Here is an 18,227-nt window from a genome sequence, read left to right on the forward strand (position 1 = left end):
CCTGCCTCTCTGCCTGCTTGTGATCTCTCTCTGTGTTCAGTAAGTAAATAAAATATTTTTAAAATAATAATAAAGTAAAATAAAAATTTAAAAAAAAAACAAAGCAAGAGCATCTTTCAAGCCAAAACAAAATTAAAACTATCAACTATCAACCTAAAATTCTACATTGAGTGAAAATATCCTTCAAAAATGAATGCAAAATAGAGACATGGTCACATAAATGAAAATTTAAATAATTTGTTGCCTACAAATCTATGCTACAAGACATACAAAAGAAAATTCTTTAGGTTGCAGGAAAATGATACCATGACAAATGGCAATTCAGTTTCATAAGAAGGGGGGGAAGGAAGCACTAGAAATGCTAAAGATATTGGTAAAAATAAAAGCGATTTTTAGTTTCTTACATTTTTAAAAGGTCAAATATTTAAAGAAAAATAATTTAAACAGAACAGTCTGTGAAGGATGCCTGGGTGGCTCAGTTGGTTGGACGACTGCCTTCGGCTCAGGTCGTGATCCCGCAGTCCTGGGATCGAGTCCCGCATCGGGCTCCCAGCTCCATGGGGAGTCTGCTTCTCCCTCTGACCTTATCCTTGCTCATGTTCTCTCTCACTGTCTCTCTCTCAAATAAATAAATAAAATCTTTAAAAAAAAAAAAAAAGAACAATCTGTGAGAGAGAATCATATTATTAATTAATAAGAATTAACAATATATTATACCATTTATAACATACACAGAGGTAATATATGTGACAATAACAGTAAAAGGGTAGGAGACAGGGTAAGTGGATTTGCTGTTTTGTTTTTCTTCAAGAACTGGTATGACAGAAAAAAACGCAATGAAATGTTGGAAGCATTATTAGAACAGACTTGCAGGCAGCAGGAGCAAAACGAAGGGCAACAGTAAGTTCTTCACACCACATAGTAAAAGGCTGAGTGCTGCTATTCCATATTCTTTTTTTACCCTCTAGTCTCCAAAGGGCTGAAACCTAGAGACCGAGAGCCAAGTTCCATCTAGGTTCTTCTCAGGTTCATCCAATGGGAAGTACCATGGGATCTTGGAGGACAAAAAGAAAGAGAAGTAAAGTATTTCTTGTCCACTCTCTTCCTGTATCAGCACAAGAGTTTTGGCAGTGGCTCTATCCCCCTGTAACAGCAGTTTCTTGCTAAGATTCCCTTCCTCCACGACCCCAGCATTTAACCTTCAGATAAAAAAAGCTCTAATCCTGCTGTCACTCATTCCTGGTCACTCAATATCCCCTGTTGGTTCTCTTAACTGTGTGCACACTGCTGTAAATGGCTCCTTCATCACATACACAGAAGGAAATGGAACACTGGGGAAAAAATTTACACCATGGCATCGGGCTTACTCAAATTATGGTGTCTTGGGCATGGGACGGAGTACAGTGAGGAGAAAAGACTTGGAAAGTCACTGGATTGCTGTGGCAATGATAGATGGGTTGGCAGCTCTGAAAAAGAGAAGCTCGGGGTCTTAAACTCCCAACTCAAGGCACGGGTTGAAGTGAGACGGCCTCCACGGAGTCTGTTATCCCCATGCGGCAGGGCAGCAATGACGGAGGACAGGGCACCTATTCTGTAAGAGTCATGCCATTATCCCTCATGGTCTCCAGGCACAGAGAAAGAGTTAAACTCCAAAATGGCAGAGTATTTACATGACCTCGAAGTGACTCTCTACAGTTTGCTCATTGTTGCAAGGAGGAAAAATAATAACAATGGAGAAGTCAGACAACACCTTGAATGAGTGATCACAATAAACATCCCCAGCGAGGGGCGCATGGTCATCATATGCTTCCAGATGGGATCCTTGAGAGGATATACCATGTACGTAGTATTCGTTCCACCTGGGGATCTAAAGAAGGATCCAGGGAAGAATCAGACACAGCCAGAATGAGGAGCTTTCTATTTAAAAGAAAATGGATGGCAGCTATAATTCTTCAAAAATGTCATAAAAGACATGACATAAGAGACAAAGAAAGACTATGGAAATATTCTAGATTGAAGAACACTAAGTGAAAAAAGTAAATGCAATATCTGATCCAAGACTGGATTCTTCACTCAAGGGGGGAAATGCTACAAAAGAAAACATTAAACATTGGCGTAGAGATGGTAGCTTGGATAAAACAATTTTATTAAGCTTAAACCTGCTGAACTTGATAACTATACTATGGTTAATGGGAGAGAATATCCACAGTCTCAGAAAATACATACTGAAATATTTAGGAGTAAAGGGTCATGACATGCAATGTAGTCTCAAGTTGTTTGGTAAAAGCATATATTACGTATACATACATATATATGCATATATATGTGGGGTGTGTGTGTGTGTGTGTGTCTTTGTGTGTGTGTATAGGCGGGGGGGGGAGGAAATCTATGCATATGACCTAGCAAATGAAGTTAACAGTAAGTGAAATTGGGTAAAGGGTACATATTAATTTGCTAGAACTGCTGTAAGCAAAGTGCTACAGACTAGGTAGTAGTAGTATCGCTGACTTAAACGACAGAATGCACTGTCTCCCGGTTTGGAGGCTAGAAGTCCTAGACCAAGGTGTCAGCAGGGGTTGGTTCCTTCTAAGCGCTGTGACAAAGAATCTGCTCCAGGTCTGTCTCCTGGCTTCTGAAAGTTTGCTCAAAGTCTCTGGCATTCCTTGGCTTGTAGTTACAGCACCCTGATCTCTGCCTTCATGGTCACGTGGCATTCTCCCCATGTACCCATATGTCTCTGTGTCCCTTTTCCCCCTTTTGTATAAGGCACCAGTCCTCTTGGATCAGGGCCTAAGCTCATGCAATAACCTCCAGTTTAAAGCTTGATTACCTCTATAAAGACCTTTTTTCCAAGAAACTTACCTTCTACAGTACAAGGGGTTAGGACTTCCACAGATCCATTTTTGGTGGACACAATTCAACCAATAACAGATATACAAATAATTTCCATAGTATTTTTTTTAAGATTTTATTTATTTATCTGATGGAGAGACAGTGAGAGAGAGCATGAGAGGGGAGAAGGTCAGAGGGAGAAGCAGACTCCTGAGGAGCTGGGATCCTGATGCAGGACTTGATCCTGGGACTCAGGGATCATGACCTGAGACAAAGGCAGTCACTCAACCAACTGAGCCACCCAGGTGCCCTTTCTATAGTATTTTTATTCTTGTAACTTTTCTCTTTAGTTTGAAATTATTTCCACGTAAAACATTTTTCTAAAAGGAAAAGAAATTCCTGAGGCGCCTGGGCGGCTCAGTCAGTTAAACAGCTGCCTTCGGCTCAGGTCACGATTTTGGAGTTCAGGGATCGAGCCTTGTGTCAGGCTCCCTGCTCAATGGGGAGTTTGTTTCTCCTTCTCCCTCTGTTTCTCCCCCACTTGTGCTCTCTAATAAATAAGTAAAATTTAAAAAAAAGAAAAATTCCTGTACAACCCAGAGAGTTACAAAACCTATTCCAGGAATAGACAAAGGAATATATCTCAAAGGAATCATAAGATTCTACCAATTCACATCCTCAAGAACCTTGGAATGGAAAATAAAGGCATTGATCAGAAAGGACAAATTATAAAATTAGGTAGGACCAAATTTATCAACATGAGTGCACTTACCAAGAATTCTAGATTCAGCTTCTTCTCCAAGAGAACACCAAATGGCAGATGACATGGGTGCTACAGGAGCGCCATGAGGGCCTGGGAGCCCTGGAAAGGGAGGCAGGGTGGTTACCATGGAGGCTCAGGGAGTGGCAGTAGCTTCGGGGCCCCACTGGAGGGAGGCCACCGAGCTCAGAGAGCGAAGGCCGACAACGAGGAGTGGATTCCCATCCCCAAGCTGGGCTGCCTGGTCACAGACACAAAGTCCCTAGAGGAGATCTATCTCTTCTCCCTGCCCATCAAGGAATCTGAGATCATGGACTTCTTCCTGGGGGTATCCCTTAAGGATGAGGATTTGAAGATTATGCCTGTACAAAAGCAGACCCATGTTGGCCAGTGGACCAAGGGTCAAGGCATTTGTTGCCATCAGAGATTACAATGGACACTTGGGTCTGGGTGTCAGTGGATAGCCACTGCCATCCATGGGGCCATTATCCTGGCCAAGCCTTCCATCCTCCCTATGCAGTGAAGCTACTGGGGGGAACAAGATCGGCAAGCCCCACACTGTCCCATGCAAGGTAACTGGCCGCTGTGGCTCTGTGCTGCCCCCAGAGGCACTGATGTTGTCTCAGCCCTGTGCCCAAAAAGCTCCTGACGACGGCCAGTATTGAGGACCTCAGCCAGGGACACTGCCACCCTGGGCAACTTTGCCAAGGCTACTTTGGATGCCATCTCCAAGACCAACACCCTTGACCTCTGGAAAGAGTATGAGGAATTCACTGACCATCTTGTAAAGATCCACACCAGAGTCCCCATGCAGAGGACTCAGGCCCCAGCTGTGACCACTACATAGTTTTATACAGGAAAAATGAAGTGAAATAAAGCTTGTTAAAAAGAAAGGAGGTGGAGGAGATGGAGAAAAAGAAGGAGGAAGAGGAGAATTATTCTAGATGAGGAGGAGGAGGAGGGGAAGGGGATGGAGAAGAAGGAAAAGGAGAAGGAGAAGAACAAGAAGAAGAAGAAGAATTAGAATTCTAGATTCAATATGTCCAGCAGCAAAAATCTAGGAACTATTCAAATATGCATGTTTTTGTTCCAACAGGCCTTGCTAGAGGTTCCATACATCATTACTATCTATCATATTTGAATTCTACTGGATCTGTAGATAGTTTCAGATATGTCTTCCTTCCACTTTGGTCCTTAAGTAGCTGTGAGAGCACCAAATGGCTCTAAGAGATTGTTTGCACAGCCTGATTCAGAGATGACCTAGACTGAGATGCTAAATTTTCCTAGCATACTTTGGAGAATGGGTATGATATCTTAACGAGATGGGAATGTTAGAGTTGATTTATTATGTGCAGCCTGCTTAGCCAACCCTTACCCTACAAACCAGGATGGCTCAGAAATGCATTAGTGGAGGGAGTGCCAGAAGCCAGAAAAATCTCTAGATTAACTGTTCTCTGTAGGCCAGAGATACTGATGGGAGATGCTGCCATAGAATTGGGTTCCCTGAACAGCAAAGGAAATTACCAACAAAATGAAAGGGCAGCCTACTGAATGGGAGAAAATATTTGCAATCACATGTCTGACAAAGGGTTAATATCCAGGGGCACCTGGGTGGCTCAGTGGGTTAAGCCTCTGCCTTCGGCTCAGGTCATGATCCCGGGGTGCTGGGATCGAGCCCCGCATCAGACTCTCTGCTCAGTGGGGAGCCTGCTTCCTCCTCTCTCTCTGACTGCCTCTCTGCCTCCTTGTGATCTCTCTCTGTCCAATAACAAATAAAATATTTTTTTAAAAAAAGGGTTAATATCCAAAATATACAAAGAACACTTATAACTTAACAGCAAACAAACAAATAATCTGACTTAAAAAGGAACAGAGTATCTGAATAGATATTTTTCCAAAGAAGAGATATGGAAGACCAACAGGCACATGAGAAAGATACTTAACATCACTAATCATCAGAGAAATACAAATCAAAACCACAATGAGATATCACCTTATCCCTGTTAAAATGGCTAACATCAAAAAGTTAAGAAATAATAAGTGTTGGTGAGTATGTGGGGAAAAGGGCACTGTTGATGGGAATATATATTGGTACAGCAACTATAAGAAACGGTGTGGAGGTTCCTCAAAAAATCCTATGTAGAACTACCGTGTGCTCCAGCAATTCCACTCCTGGGTTTTTATCTGAAGAAAATGAAAACACTAATTCTAAAATTATATCTGTACCCCCATGTTCATTGCAGCATTATTTATAATAGCCAAGATATGGAAACAACCTAATCCTTGATAGATGAATGGATAAAAATGTGGTTTGTTTATACACACACACACACACACACACACACACACAGGAATACTATTCAGCCATAAAAAAAATTTTGCCATTTGTGACAACACAGATGGACCTTGAGAAAATTATGCTAAATGAACTAAGTCAAAGAGAATTATGGACATTGGGGAGGGTATGTGCTATGGTGAGTGCTGTGAGGTGTGTAAACCTGGTGATTCACAGACCTGTACCCCTGGGGATAAAAATATATTATATGTTTATAAAAAATAAAAAATTAAAAAATAAAATAAAATAAAAGAGAAATACCACATGATCTCACTTATATATGGAATCTAAAAACCAAACCAAACAAACACACTAACTAAAATCACAAAAACCAAGCTCATAGATACATAGAACAGACTAGTGGTTGCCGGAGGGGAGCACGCTGAGGGGCTTGCCAAATGGGAAAGGGGGTGAAAAGTTCCAAAATTTCCGTTATAAGATGAATAAGTCATAGGGGTGGAATGCAGAGAATGGTGACTATAGTTAATAAAACTGTTTTGCATGTGTGAAAGTTGCCGAAACAGTAATTTTAAAAGGCTTCCTCACAAGAAAAAAAGTTTCTTTGTAACAGTCAATGGTAACTATATATATGAGTGGAGGGATGTTAACCAGACTTATTGTGGTGATCATTTCACAATACATACAAATGTTGAAACACTATGTTGTATACCTAAAACTAACATAAGGTTATATGTCAGTTATACCTCAAAAATAAATAAATAAATAAAAGCATCAGGCTTCCTGATTTCAAGAGAGCTAACAGGATCCCTGTATCCTAGAGGTCAACTTGACCATTAGAGGCAAAGTGGAGACAATGACCATAATAAGCCTCGGGCACAGAGTGGCAATCAGAGCACTTTGGCCCCCAGGCATCTGTGGCAGTGGTAAATCCATCACGTGGTTCCCAGGAATAAGGTAGATGGAGAGCCTACTCACTCATAAAATCACAGAAAGTCTAAGCCAAGTGAGCAGAAATCTGACTTTAGTGACTGTAAGTGGAAAGTAGCCAATTCCCAGACTTTAGTCAGTTCACAGATCCAGGGTCCCATAACTGAGGTAGAGGCTACATCCCTTTGAAAAAGGACTTTTCAAGGGGTACCTGGGCGGTACAGTCAATTAAGCATCCAACTCTTGATTTTTGGCTCAGATGGTGATCTCCGGGTCGTGGTCTCAGGGTCAGGGGATTGAGCCCAAAGTCAGGCTCCAAGCTCAGCATGGAGTCTGCTTAGGACTCTCTCTCCCTCTGCCCCTCCCCCACCACGTGTGCATGTGCATGCATGCTCGCTCTCTCTCTCTCTCTCTCTCTCAAATAAATAAATCTTTAAAACACACACACACACACACACACACACACACACACACACACACAGAGAAAAAGGACTTTGCCACTTAGCCACAGTTTCATATCTCCCTTAAAAGGCTTCCACAGAGGACATGCAGTCATTTATCAGGATGATAGACACTGGGAAAGAGAAAACCTAGTTTCCTCAGGGTTGTTAGATAATGAATTAAGGTTGAATTAACTAATTCTGAGTTAGTTCATGACCCCTGAATAACATTAACTGCTGAAGGCCCAGAGCACCACAGCGGCCTACCAGTCAAGTCGTAAGTGGTGTCTTGGTCCAAGGCTATCTCAAAGCATGTCCAACAAACCTCACAGGAAATGATCCTGTAATTATTTCCCCACCGATGTGCTTAGAAACTAACAGAAAGAACCTTCTAATTCGTTTCCTCATGGAGTAAGAGCCATTTTGTAGGAAAGGCAGAGTGAAAGTCTCTATTACTGAAAGATGCATGGTAGGTGATTCCCGTTACATCACATTTAATTCAACTGATGGTTCATCTTTGAAAAAGCAAGATGGATCTTGGAGAATGACTATGAGATGCCATGAACTTAATCAGATATTAGTGTTAACTTCAGCTACTGTTCCAGATATATCTTTATTCTGTAGTAAAAATAAATTAGCACAGATTCTGATACTTGGTAAACAAATACCAAGTCAAGTGGGGCCCAAAGGAGCAGAGATTCTAATAGAATTCTATGCTGTGACATAGAGATATTGTGTGGAGCCTCTGACATGGGCTAACGGAAGAATCACAGTCTGAGCTCAAAGTAGTCTCATTTGAAAAGCAGTTCCTAGGGGCTCCTGGGTGGCTCAGTGGGTTAAAGCCTCGGCCTTCAGTTCAGGTCATGATCCCAGGGTCCTAGGATCAAGACCCGCATCAGGCTCTCTGCTCAGCAGGGAGCCTGCTTCCTCCTCTTCTCTCTCTGCCTGCCTCTCTGCCTACTTGTCATCTCTGTCTGTCAAATAAATTAAAAAATAATAAAATCTTTAAAAAAAAAAAAGCAGTTCCTAGGGGCACTTGAGTGGTGCCTTCAGCTCAAGTTATGATCCCAGGGTCCTGGGATTGAGCCCCACATTGGGCTCAGCAGGGATCCTGCTTCTCCCTCTCCTCCCTGCCACTCCCCCTGCTTGTTCTCTCTCTCTCTCTCTCTCAAATAAGTAAAATAAAATCTTCAGAAAAAAAAAAGAATGTCTAGAGTGCTATGGGAGCCTGGTGGACATTGACCTCTGACCTGTGGGATATCCACTGACCTGTGATCTGAGGTGCCCATCATGAACTTTCTATTATTTAGAACATCATTCATGATCCCATCATAAAATTAGGAGTGTAAAGAATCATTCTTCTATTTAGTGGAAATGCAATAGATAAGAGAGAGCCTGAGCAGGTCTGAAAAGCACAAGAAATTTTCATGAGCATGGCTCAGAGTCCCATGTAGATATGTCTACTGCCCTACCACCTCTCTCTGAGCTCACATCTGTGGCCTCATGAGAATACCTGGTGACACAAAGGTGTGTACAGTATGCTGGCATCTGGCAGTGGGTGACCACCAAAAGACAGCTACACTCAGGGTTAGCCCTAAAACATAATAAAAGGAAATATCTCCAGCAGGTAGAACTTTGGGCAGTTCTTCCAGTGGTCCACTCTGGACCTGAGGTAGGAATCTCTGCTGACATGGGAAGTCAATGACAGATTATCTGACAGATCAGGGGCTTGGAAAGAGCATTATTGGAAGATTAGTGACAAACAGATCTGGGAAAGTAGGAATGTGGACTCTCAGAATGGGTACAAAATGTAAAGGCAGTTGTATTTTGCATAAGTGCTTCCCAGAGGACATCCACGGAAAAGAAGAATCTCACTAAATCAGTGGAAACAAGAAGGCTCAGCCTATGGATGTTGGTCAATCTCTTTCCCCAGCCACTCAGCATTTGCTCAGTGAATCCTGGAAAAAGTGGTCATGGAAGCAGGGATGTGATGTGTGAGCTCAACAGGAACTTACCCTCACCAAGGATGATATGACTGGAGTTACCACTAAGTGCCCAAATGGCCAATGGCAGAAGCCAAAACAAGACCCCCAGTACAGCGCCATTTCCCTGGGGGTGGAGGCTGAGGGGAGCAGTCAGCTACCTAAGCTGATTACTTAACACTGAACCCACTCTTCATGGAGAAGGGAGTGATTTGTCCTCATGGGAATTCACATTATTCGGATTTGCCCCCATAACATTCTGCCCGTTCCACCATTCACGCACTTACAGAACACCTTATTCATCACCACGGTATGCCATACAATATCATTTCAGGCCCAATAACTCATTCAACGGCAAAAGAAATGTGGCAGAGTGCATTCACTGGTCTTACTCTGTTCCCATCACCCAGAAGTAGGTGGCCTGACAGAATGGTGGAATATGGACTCCTGGAGGTTTAATGAGGGTGTCAACTAAACCACATCCTATGAGGTTGGGAAGTGTGCTATTGACATAAGATATGCTCTAAACCAAGAAAGGGTGGGACAAGAGAAAGGCACCTCAAAATATACCCAATAATCCACTGGTGGAATTTTTTCAAACAGTTCCCCTCAAATCTTGTGCCCTGAGAACTTGGAAGTCCTATTCCAAAGAGAGGAGGGTAACCACCAGGGAACACAGTCAGGGCTCCACTGAATCAGAAATAAGACCATTTGGTGCTCCTTGCCCCACTGAACCAACAGGCACAAAGGAAAGGGACTACTGTATTAGATACTGATCCTAATTCCCAAGGGAAAATGGTTGCTGCTGCACAAATGATGCAAAGGGACTACATCTAGAACCCAGAGGATTTATCAGGTACCTCATAGTGCTCCCATGTCCAGTAGTAATTATTGCCTGACCTGGGTTACCTAGAAATGCCTGAGACAGGGATTTGGGAATGCTCTATTTATTGAAGGAGTGTCCTTCAAGAAAAGCCCCTAAGGAAAGGAAACAGGATAGGGAAGAAGAAAGAGCTGAACATAGATGTGGCCTCAGACAAACTTGCCCTGAACATAAACTATGCGATAGATTTCCTCTCTTTGAGTCAAGGGCACTACCTTGCATACCTTGTATCACTCCTTGGGAATGGCCAACTTTTGAAGGAAGCTGAAGGCATCCTCTACAGAAGGGCAGAGCTGTGGGCAGTTAGCAGCCCTTTACAGCAGTAGGGGACAGGTGTGCAGACTGAGAGAGGGGAACAGTGCAGGGCGTACAGCATCTACTAGGAACAAGGGGAAGCTGCAGCAGCAGCCCCCACCCAAAACCTGTGCTCTGCTGGTAGGAATCCATAGAAACAGATGTACACTATAGATGTGAGAATAACTGATTAGGCAGATTTGTCTGAGGAAGCCAAGCCTATAGGATTTGGAGCACAGGTGAAGATTTTGGCCTTGAACAAAAGGGACCCTCTATCCTCTGAAACCAGAGAGAATGAAATCTCAGGTTTAGGCAAACTGATAAGCAAAGGGTGAAAAAAATTCAAAACTCACCTAAATTTTATTAAAAGTCTACTATTAATAAATGTCTGGCATATCTTAGGGGCCAAGACAGTGATAGCATGAGACTGGCCTCTGATCTAATGGAGCATCATATGTGGTAAACCATTAGTTATAAAAGAGTGTAAAGGCAATGACCAAGGAGGGGTGGGTCAGGGAAGTGTTATCTGAGACACAAAGAATTAATTCCCACCATGATAGCAGTAGGGAGTATTCTGAGTAGAGCAAAAATGACAGCCTACGAGAATGCCTGGAGATGAGGGAGAACACAACACAGGGAAGATCTGAAAGAAGTTTTGGTGGCGGAGAGGGGGGTGGTGGCAGAACCACCATAAGATAAGGCAGAGCCATGCCTACCATTCAGGTATCAGCACCGTTGGAAACCATCAAAGGGTTTTAAAAATATGTACCTTGTGATCTGTTTGGTCTTGAACCACAAATAGGGCCATGGTTCCAAAACTGAAGGAGGTTGAGTAAGGCCTGGTGGCCTCAATCTACTCCGTTAAAGGCAAAATCAATCTGCTCAAGGTGAAGAGTATGAGTGTTTGAGAAAAATGACAAAGCCTTCAAACAGCTGGTGAAAGAATGGGAAGTAGGAGTAGTTGAGGGCCCAAACTGATACTAAGCCCTGGAATTTGGTGCAGCATCAATCTGCGCCTGTGTGTGCAAGTCACCGGCAGAACTCGGCATCCTCTCCATTCGCCAAACATACATTAATTGCACCTATTTCAAGCCAGCTGTATCATCTAGGAAGATGCACGTGGGCTGGATCCAGGGTCGGTAACTTGAACAGTGGATACACGTGTGATAAGGATGCACAGACCTTGAACGTGCTGCATATCAGAGCACAGGCTCTAACAGCAGGAGAAGGAGGAGGTCCAGGAGGAGTCAAATATACTAGAAGAATGTAGGTGTCAAGGAAATAGGAATTTGTGGAGCTAAAGTCCAGAAGAGAAATGAGGAAATTGCTGAAAAGAACCAAGTGCAGGCAAATTACCAGGTTGCATTTGTGAGTCTCAAGTTTTCGAGATGGAAATTTAAAAAGCAACATAGAGTTTAATACAAGTCACTGACCTGAGTATAGGGAGCTTCAGGCTGGATGCTGGGCATTTTGCATGGTTAGTAGTTGTGGCAGAGCGGGGAGCCTGGGTGGCTCAGTGGGTTAAGCGTCTGCCATCGGCTGAGGTCATGATCCCAGGATCCTGGGATCGAGTCCCATGTCAGGCTCTCTGTTCGGCAGGAGTCTGCTTCTCCCTCTCATTCTCCTGTGCTCGTTCTCTAAAAAAAAAAAAAAAGAAAGAAAGAAAAGAAAAGAAGAAGAAGTTGTGGCGGAGAACATGGGTCAGGAGCTCAGATTCTTAGGCTTTAGGATCACAGTAAAGAGGCCAGAAGATGGTAATTCCCTTTGTATGGTACCACCTCCTTTCTGTACTTCCAGAAAGGAAGCATGACAGCCAGCATGACATCCTAGGAGAAATGTTTAGCTGAACACCTTTCAAAATTAAGAAGCTGGCAAGAAAATAGCTACAAATCTTACATGGTATTCTAGCAAAAAGCAAGAAGCAATTTCAACTGGTTGGCACCTAACCAGAGTTCCTTTATTTAGCCCCTAGATTGAAAATATTAATTTACAACTGTTACCTAAAAGAACACTAGAGAACTAAATACTTAGGGACAAGTGTACAATTTCGCTTTGGATTTTGTTTTGGTAATTCCAGACCCAAAACATAAAGTTTAAAAACCAAATCAGTCACCCAAAAACCCTTACATAACACTTTATTAAAATTAAATAATGAAAAAAATTTAAGCCAGCTATCTGTTTTTATGACCTATATAAAATAAAAATTATCCTAAGCTGTTAAAGTTCAATTTCCTTCTACAAAGCCAAAAGAATTCTGTCACTGGGCAATACTGGCCTACAAAGTGATGGCACGATTAGGCTATTGCTGTGCATAATCAATCAGGAGACATTAAACAGCCTCTTTGAAACAAGAATGTTTCCTTAAGTACACAACAGATAGATCGCAGAATGACTGATACTAATACAGTGAATCTAGCTAAATATCTTCTGGGTGACTAATGAAACAAAATCAAATTTTTTAAAAATTTTTGAGTAGGAGCGCCTGGGTGGCTCAGTGGGTTAAGCCACTGCCTTCGGCTCAGGTCATGATCTCAGGGTCCCGGGATCCAGCCCCGCATCGGGCTCTCTGCTCAGCAGGGAGCCTGCTTCCTTCTCTCTCTCTGCCTGCCTCTCTGCCTGCTTGTCATCTCTCTCTGTCAAATAAATAAATAAAATCTTTAAAAAAAAAATAAAAAAAATAAAAATAAAAATTTTTGAGTAAAAGGGGTGCCTGGGTGACTCAGACAGTTAAGCATCTTCCTTTGGCCCAGGTCATGATTGCCCAGAGTCCCAGGACAGAGCCCCACATCCGGCTCCTTGCTTAGCTGGGGGTCTGCTTCTCCCTCTGATCCTCCCCCATATCATGCTTGCTTGCTCTCTTTCTCTCTCTCTCTCACTTTCTCCCAAATAAATAAATAAAACCCTTAAAATTTTTGAGTAAAGGGGAAGATAATTAAAAGTGCTATCTTTAGAATGGTATCATAAACTAAACAGCAAAATAAAAGAGCTTGGATTTGATAGCAGTGGTGCTTTATACTGCTTCTTTGTGCCTGCCCTTCTTGGCTCTTAATGTCTAAAGTTAGCATACTAATTCACCATTAACTTGAAGATCATGTATTTATAAATTATCACGATTAGTAAGAATATATTAAACCTTACATATACCCATGAATAGTAATGTATATATTCATACTTATTTAACATACAGTTTTTCGCATATGTAAGTACCTAGTAATTTCTATTTTTAAAACATACCAGCTTTGAATCCTTAATCTCTTGGCTTTAAATCAAATAAATCGAAAATACCCGTGGTAAACAGAACTTGCTAAAACTTTCTGTATATAGAACTTGGCTTGAAAACTAATGAATCCACATTTTGGTACGTTCTTCTTAGTAGGCAGGTATCCCCTCACCAAAGCAGGGGGGACTCTTTTGTTCTCCTTCTCTCAAATGGAAAACAAATCTGGAGTGTCGGTGAAAATGACACTGATTGATGGGATTGTTGGTAAGAGATCCTGCAGGCCACATGTCCATATCATTGTAAAACCCCTGCTGGGACAGGAACAACCTTTGTCGCTCCCACTGCAAGCAGCGAAGCACTTTGCACGTGCTAATTACTGCAAGAGCTCAATGTCTGTTGCAGAAATCAGCAAATAAAGAAACAACAAGATAATATGGACATACTTAGAAAAGATGAAATGCACCAGAACGAACGGTAGGCATCTACCATGGCCCTCTGAGCCTTGGCCCCTAATCTGGACTCAAGACTTTTTCCCACAAACCCAATCCTGGGCAACGACCCAGGGACAGGTTCCTCAACTCCGGCGGGCCGAGGGAGCTCTGCCTGCTCCTTCCCACAGCCTCCGAAGCCGCCCTCTTCTTTTTCCTCTCAAACTTCTTCCCAGCCTAGTCCGGGGTACCAGACCTCGAGGTCACCCACGGACCGTAAACCCGCACATCTCCAGGAGGATGGAAACACCCGCCGAGGCAGCGCGGAGAGTACCGGCACCGCGCATGCTCCCTGACTGGACGACGCTCACGCTGAAGCCCGCAAGAGTGGGAATCCACTTCTCCACATTTTGGAGGTAACCTGGAAAAGTCCTTACCGAAACACTACGTCCTCCAAGGAGGAAGGGGCCGGACGGTTACAGGGGGAGGACTGGAGGAGGCTGCTCGCAAAACACGGAACACTTTCCCGGATCGGCCAACCTCGACATGCGCAGAAGCCTCCCCCGCGGCAGCGGCGGCGGCGTCTCCAGAGCCGGAAGGTAAACGACCTCGGCTGCCCGCGGCCGGACGCCTCCCGGGTCATGTCGGCCCAGGGTGACTGCGAGTTCCTGGTGCAGCGAGCCCGGGAGCTGGTGCAGCAGGACCTGTGGGCAGCCAAGGCTTGGCTGATCACAGCCCGCAGCCTCTACCCCACCGACTTTAACATCCAGGTGAGGTCCGGCCCGCGCGCGCGGCTGCCTCCGTGGAGGTGTGAGCGCTTCGCCGCCCCGGGGCCGCCCTGGCCGCCAGCCCTTCCCGCCTTGGGGGCGGCCGCCTCCAGTTCGGCCCACCCCGACCCCTGCCTTCCCACGTCTCCCCACCTCCCGCGCCCCGCTCTCCGCCACCCCTCGCACGCCTTCTCCCCCGCGGGGCGGGCACCGGAGCCCCAGCGGACCTCGCCTGAGGTCCGGGCGGCTGGAGACCGGGGTGTCTGCTGCTCGGTGGCCGGGCGGCGCCGCGTCGCCCCGCGGAAAGGCCGTTCTCCGCTCGTTCGTCAGCGTGGCAGCCATTCGTTGAGTGCCTGCTGCTGCGGAGACGTTATTCGCCCCGTCTTGGGGACCGAAGGATCGTCAGTGAGCCCGAGGGTCGCACTCCTGAGTCCCGCGGCTCTGGGCCGCCGGGTGACGCTAGGCTGTCCCGCCCTCCCGGGTTAGGGGCGCTGGGCCGAGGCCGGCTGGCGTGGCGGGCGGTGAGCTAGGCTGCGCCCTGGGCGGGGGTCGTGACCCTCGCGGCCATGTGTGTTGCAGTACGAGATGTACACGATCGAGCGGAACGCCGAGAGGACCGCCACCGCGGGGAGACTGCTGTACGACATGTGAGTGCGGCCCCGGGCCCTGGGTCTCGCGCGACGCTCTGTCTGTGCGTGCAAGCGGGGCGGGGAGGACCTCCCCGTGCATCTGCGGCTCGGGTACCCGCGGCTCACTTTGTTGCTATTGCGTCCGGGCCCTCCGTTAACGGCTGGCTGCCTTGTGCAGAGAAGGCTCCCGGTGTTTGATGCCTGCCGAAACTTTTCTTTCCGATCATTTATTTTACTTTAGAAACAGTCGGTACCCTTGCAGTTCAGGCAGTACTGACGCATAGAGAATAACAAGTCCGAGTCCCTCCGACTCTACCGCCGTTGAGTTTCGTGCGTCCGTGTGTGCATGTGTGCAGAGTACAATACGTATAAGTGGGGAAGGGTACAAAAGTGAAGTCATACTACATACGTCACACTGCAGCTTGCTTGCTTCGCCCTCTGTCATGGAGCGATGCCTTTGTTTTTCAGTATGTGGAGCTCTTCTTTTTCATATTTGCGTAGCATTTCGTAATACTGGCGGACATTGAGGTAATTCCAATTATTTGAGATTATATTCAGAGTATCAGTAAGCAAATGTGTACCCGTATTTTAGTATTTTTCTGTAGAGTAGATTCTTAAACATTGATTTTCACAGTCAAGGATATTATACAATACACTATCAAATTACTCTAAAAAATAACTGTTCCAATTTACATGTTCACTTGTAATAAAGAAAAGTGTGTATTTCTCCATATGCTAATGCTCTTTTCTTTGTGTAATACTATATAGAATCTGACATTTTAATTTATTGCATTCATTTTAAAATAGGTTTGTGAATTTCCCAGATCAGCCGGTGGTGTGGAGAGAAATCAGCATTATTACTTCAGCATTAAGGAACGACTCACAGGATAAACAAACCCAATTTTTAAGAAGTAAGAATAGAATGATAAAGGTGTATAAATTACCGTTTCTGGAACACTAATTTATGTATAGCCGTTTCATAGAAACTCAACATCTGTGGTATTGGTACCCAAAGTCTGTACAAATGGTGTCACTTGGTCCCTTGAGCATTTGCTTAGAAACCTCTAAGCTCCCTTAAAGAGTGTAGATTTATCAGTTAGCCCAGGGAATCTAATATATTTTTAACAGATTTTATAGTTATCAGACGAGATCGGGCGCGTTCAGGGTGGTATGGCCGTAGACTAGATTTTATAGTTATCAGAAAGCATCTGTAGATTAAGCAGATCTCCACAAAACAGGAGAGGAACTTTTAGTGATTTATGACCTTTTCCATTAACCTTCAGTCTGTGTTGGTTGTGATAGCCAAAGATTTCAAATTCTGGATGAAAGAGTGGGTGATTTAGGTCATTTCAACTTAAACAAATGCATCCTCTTTATCTCAGCCAACAGCAAGCACTGTTATGACCCTTCACCTACGCCATTCTTACCTTCTGAACCCAAATAAGGCCTCCAAATGATCCTGAAAGGATCATTCAGCAAACATCTGTGTCCAGTACCATCTGAGCCAAAAGCCTCTTCTAGGTTGTAGGTAAAACTCAAACAGTGATTCTAAATGTAGACTTACTGTTCTATATATGAAAATGTCTTATTTCCACTGTAGCTTCAGGATTTTCTTTCCAAAAGAAATTTTTTTAAATAAAATGTGTTATGTACAGGTTTGTTTGAAACTCTCCCTGGTCGGGTCCAGTGCGAAATGTTACTAAAGGTTACGGAACAATGCTTCAACACATTGGAACGATCGGAAATGTTGCTTCTACTTTTGAGACGCTTCCCTGAGACAGTGGTACAGCATGGGGTATGACTTGACCCTTTCCTTTTTCTCAAGAGAAAATAAAATCGATTGACACATTCATCAGTTCGGTTAGAAGCTCTAGTGTGTATTATTCTAAAGCAGAAATTCTCAATTTCTAAATATTAAGAATATCTAAATATTCTAAAGCTGAAGAACGCTAGGTAAGATTGAACTTGAATAAGGAATCTTCATCAGTAAAGCTAAAAGGATTTCACTATCATCAGACTTCATAAATTTCCAGAAGTTGTCCCGTCAGTGTAAGGAAACAGTGACCGAGTTTGAGCGTGCTATTTATTTGCAATCTGTAAAGTACAGTAGGGTTTTTTTTAAAATCCTATTTCAGAAGTGGCTGGGTGGCACAGTCAGTTGAGCGTTCAACTCTTGGTTTTGGCTTAGGTTGTGACCTCAGGATGGTGAGATGGAGCCCCACATCAGGCTGGCAGCTCAGCATGGAGTCCTCTTGAGATTCTTTGTTTCTCCCTCCTCTGTCTGCGCCCACCCCCATCCCCCGTGCATGCTTTCTTCTCAAATAAATAAATCTTTTTTTAAAATCCTCTTACATTATGGTCAGCAATGTTTGAATTTAACTGAGCGCCATAGTCTGTAGTGTTCACAGGCATGCTTTTCATGTGCTTTTCCCCCATTCCTTCTATCTGTAATAACTATTGAGTGCTATTGGCAGGCATTGGCAGGTATCTTCTTCCATACTCCCTGGACCCCTTGAGGTAGACAGTATTCCACTTCATAGGTGAGGAAACTGAGTCTTAAATATGTTTCATTAACTCTGTTAATTCAAACTCTACTGTTTATTCTTATCCATACTATCTTTCAAGCTTCTGTCCCTAGTTGACATGTTCTGTACCTCCCTCGATTAGTTTCATAGTGGTTCCTGTAAAAAAGTACCAGAAAACTGAGTGGCTTAAAACAACCAAAATTTATTCCCTCACAGTTCTGGAAGCTGAAATTCCAAAAGCAAG

The 18,227-nt window shown here is 44.0% G+C and overlaps 1 protein-coding gene and 1 long non-coding RNA gene across 7 annotated transcripts in view; one reads left to right on the plus strand and one right to left on the minus strand.

Moving 5' to 3' along the window:
• Window positions 1–370: 370 nt before the first annotated feature.
• Window positions 371–14,402, minus strand: LOC309855177. The gene is made up of 4 exons (XR_014306645.1): window positions 14,078–14,402; window positions 11,848–12,051; window positions 3,605–3,694; window positions 371–639 (listed from the first exon to the last, which is right to left on the minus strand). It is a non-coding gene; the product is annotated as an uncharacterized lncRNA (long non-coding RNA).
• Window positions 14,403–14,421: 19 nt separating this feature from the next.
• The window catches only part of INTS10 (integrator complex subunit 10), a 38,223-nt gene continuing 34,417 nt past the window's right edge, over window positions 14,422–18,227 (plus strand). For 5 of the 6 annotated variants that reach the window (XM_082715160.1, XM_082715156.1, XM_082715158.1 and 2 more), the window contains exons 1-4: window positions 14,601–14,832; window positions 15,409–15,476; window positions 16,266–16,369; window positions 17,114–17,253. In XM_082715160.1, coding sequence (XP_082571286.1) covers window positions 14,704–14,832; window positions 15,409–15,476; window positions 16,266–16,369; window positions 17,114–17,253 — 441 coding nt within the window. In that variant the 5' untranslated portion in view covers window positions 14,601–14,703. Of the gene's footprint in view, window positions 14,833–15,408; window positions 15,477–16,265; window positions 16,370–17,113; window positions 17,254–18,227 lie in introns of all 6 variants that reach the window. The other variant, XM_082715159.1, reaches the window with a different exon arrangement.

Source organism: Mustela nivalis (assembly GCF_964662115.1).
Source record: "Mustela nivalis genome assembly, chromosome: 20".
NCBI classification, from domain to species: Eukaryota; Metazoa; Chordata; class Mammalia; order Carnivora; family Mustelidae; genus Mustela; species Mustela nivalis.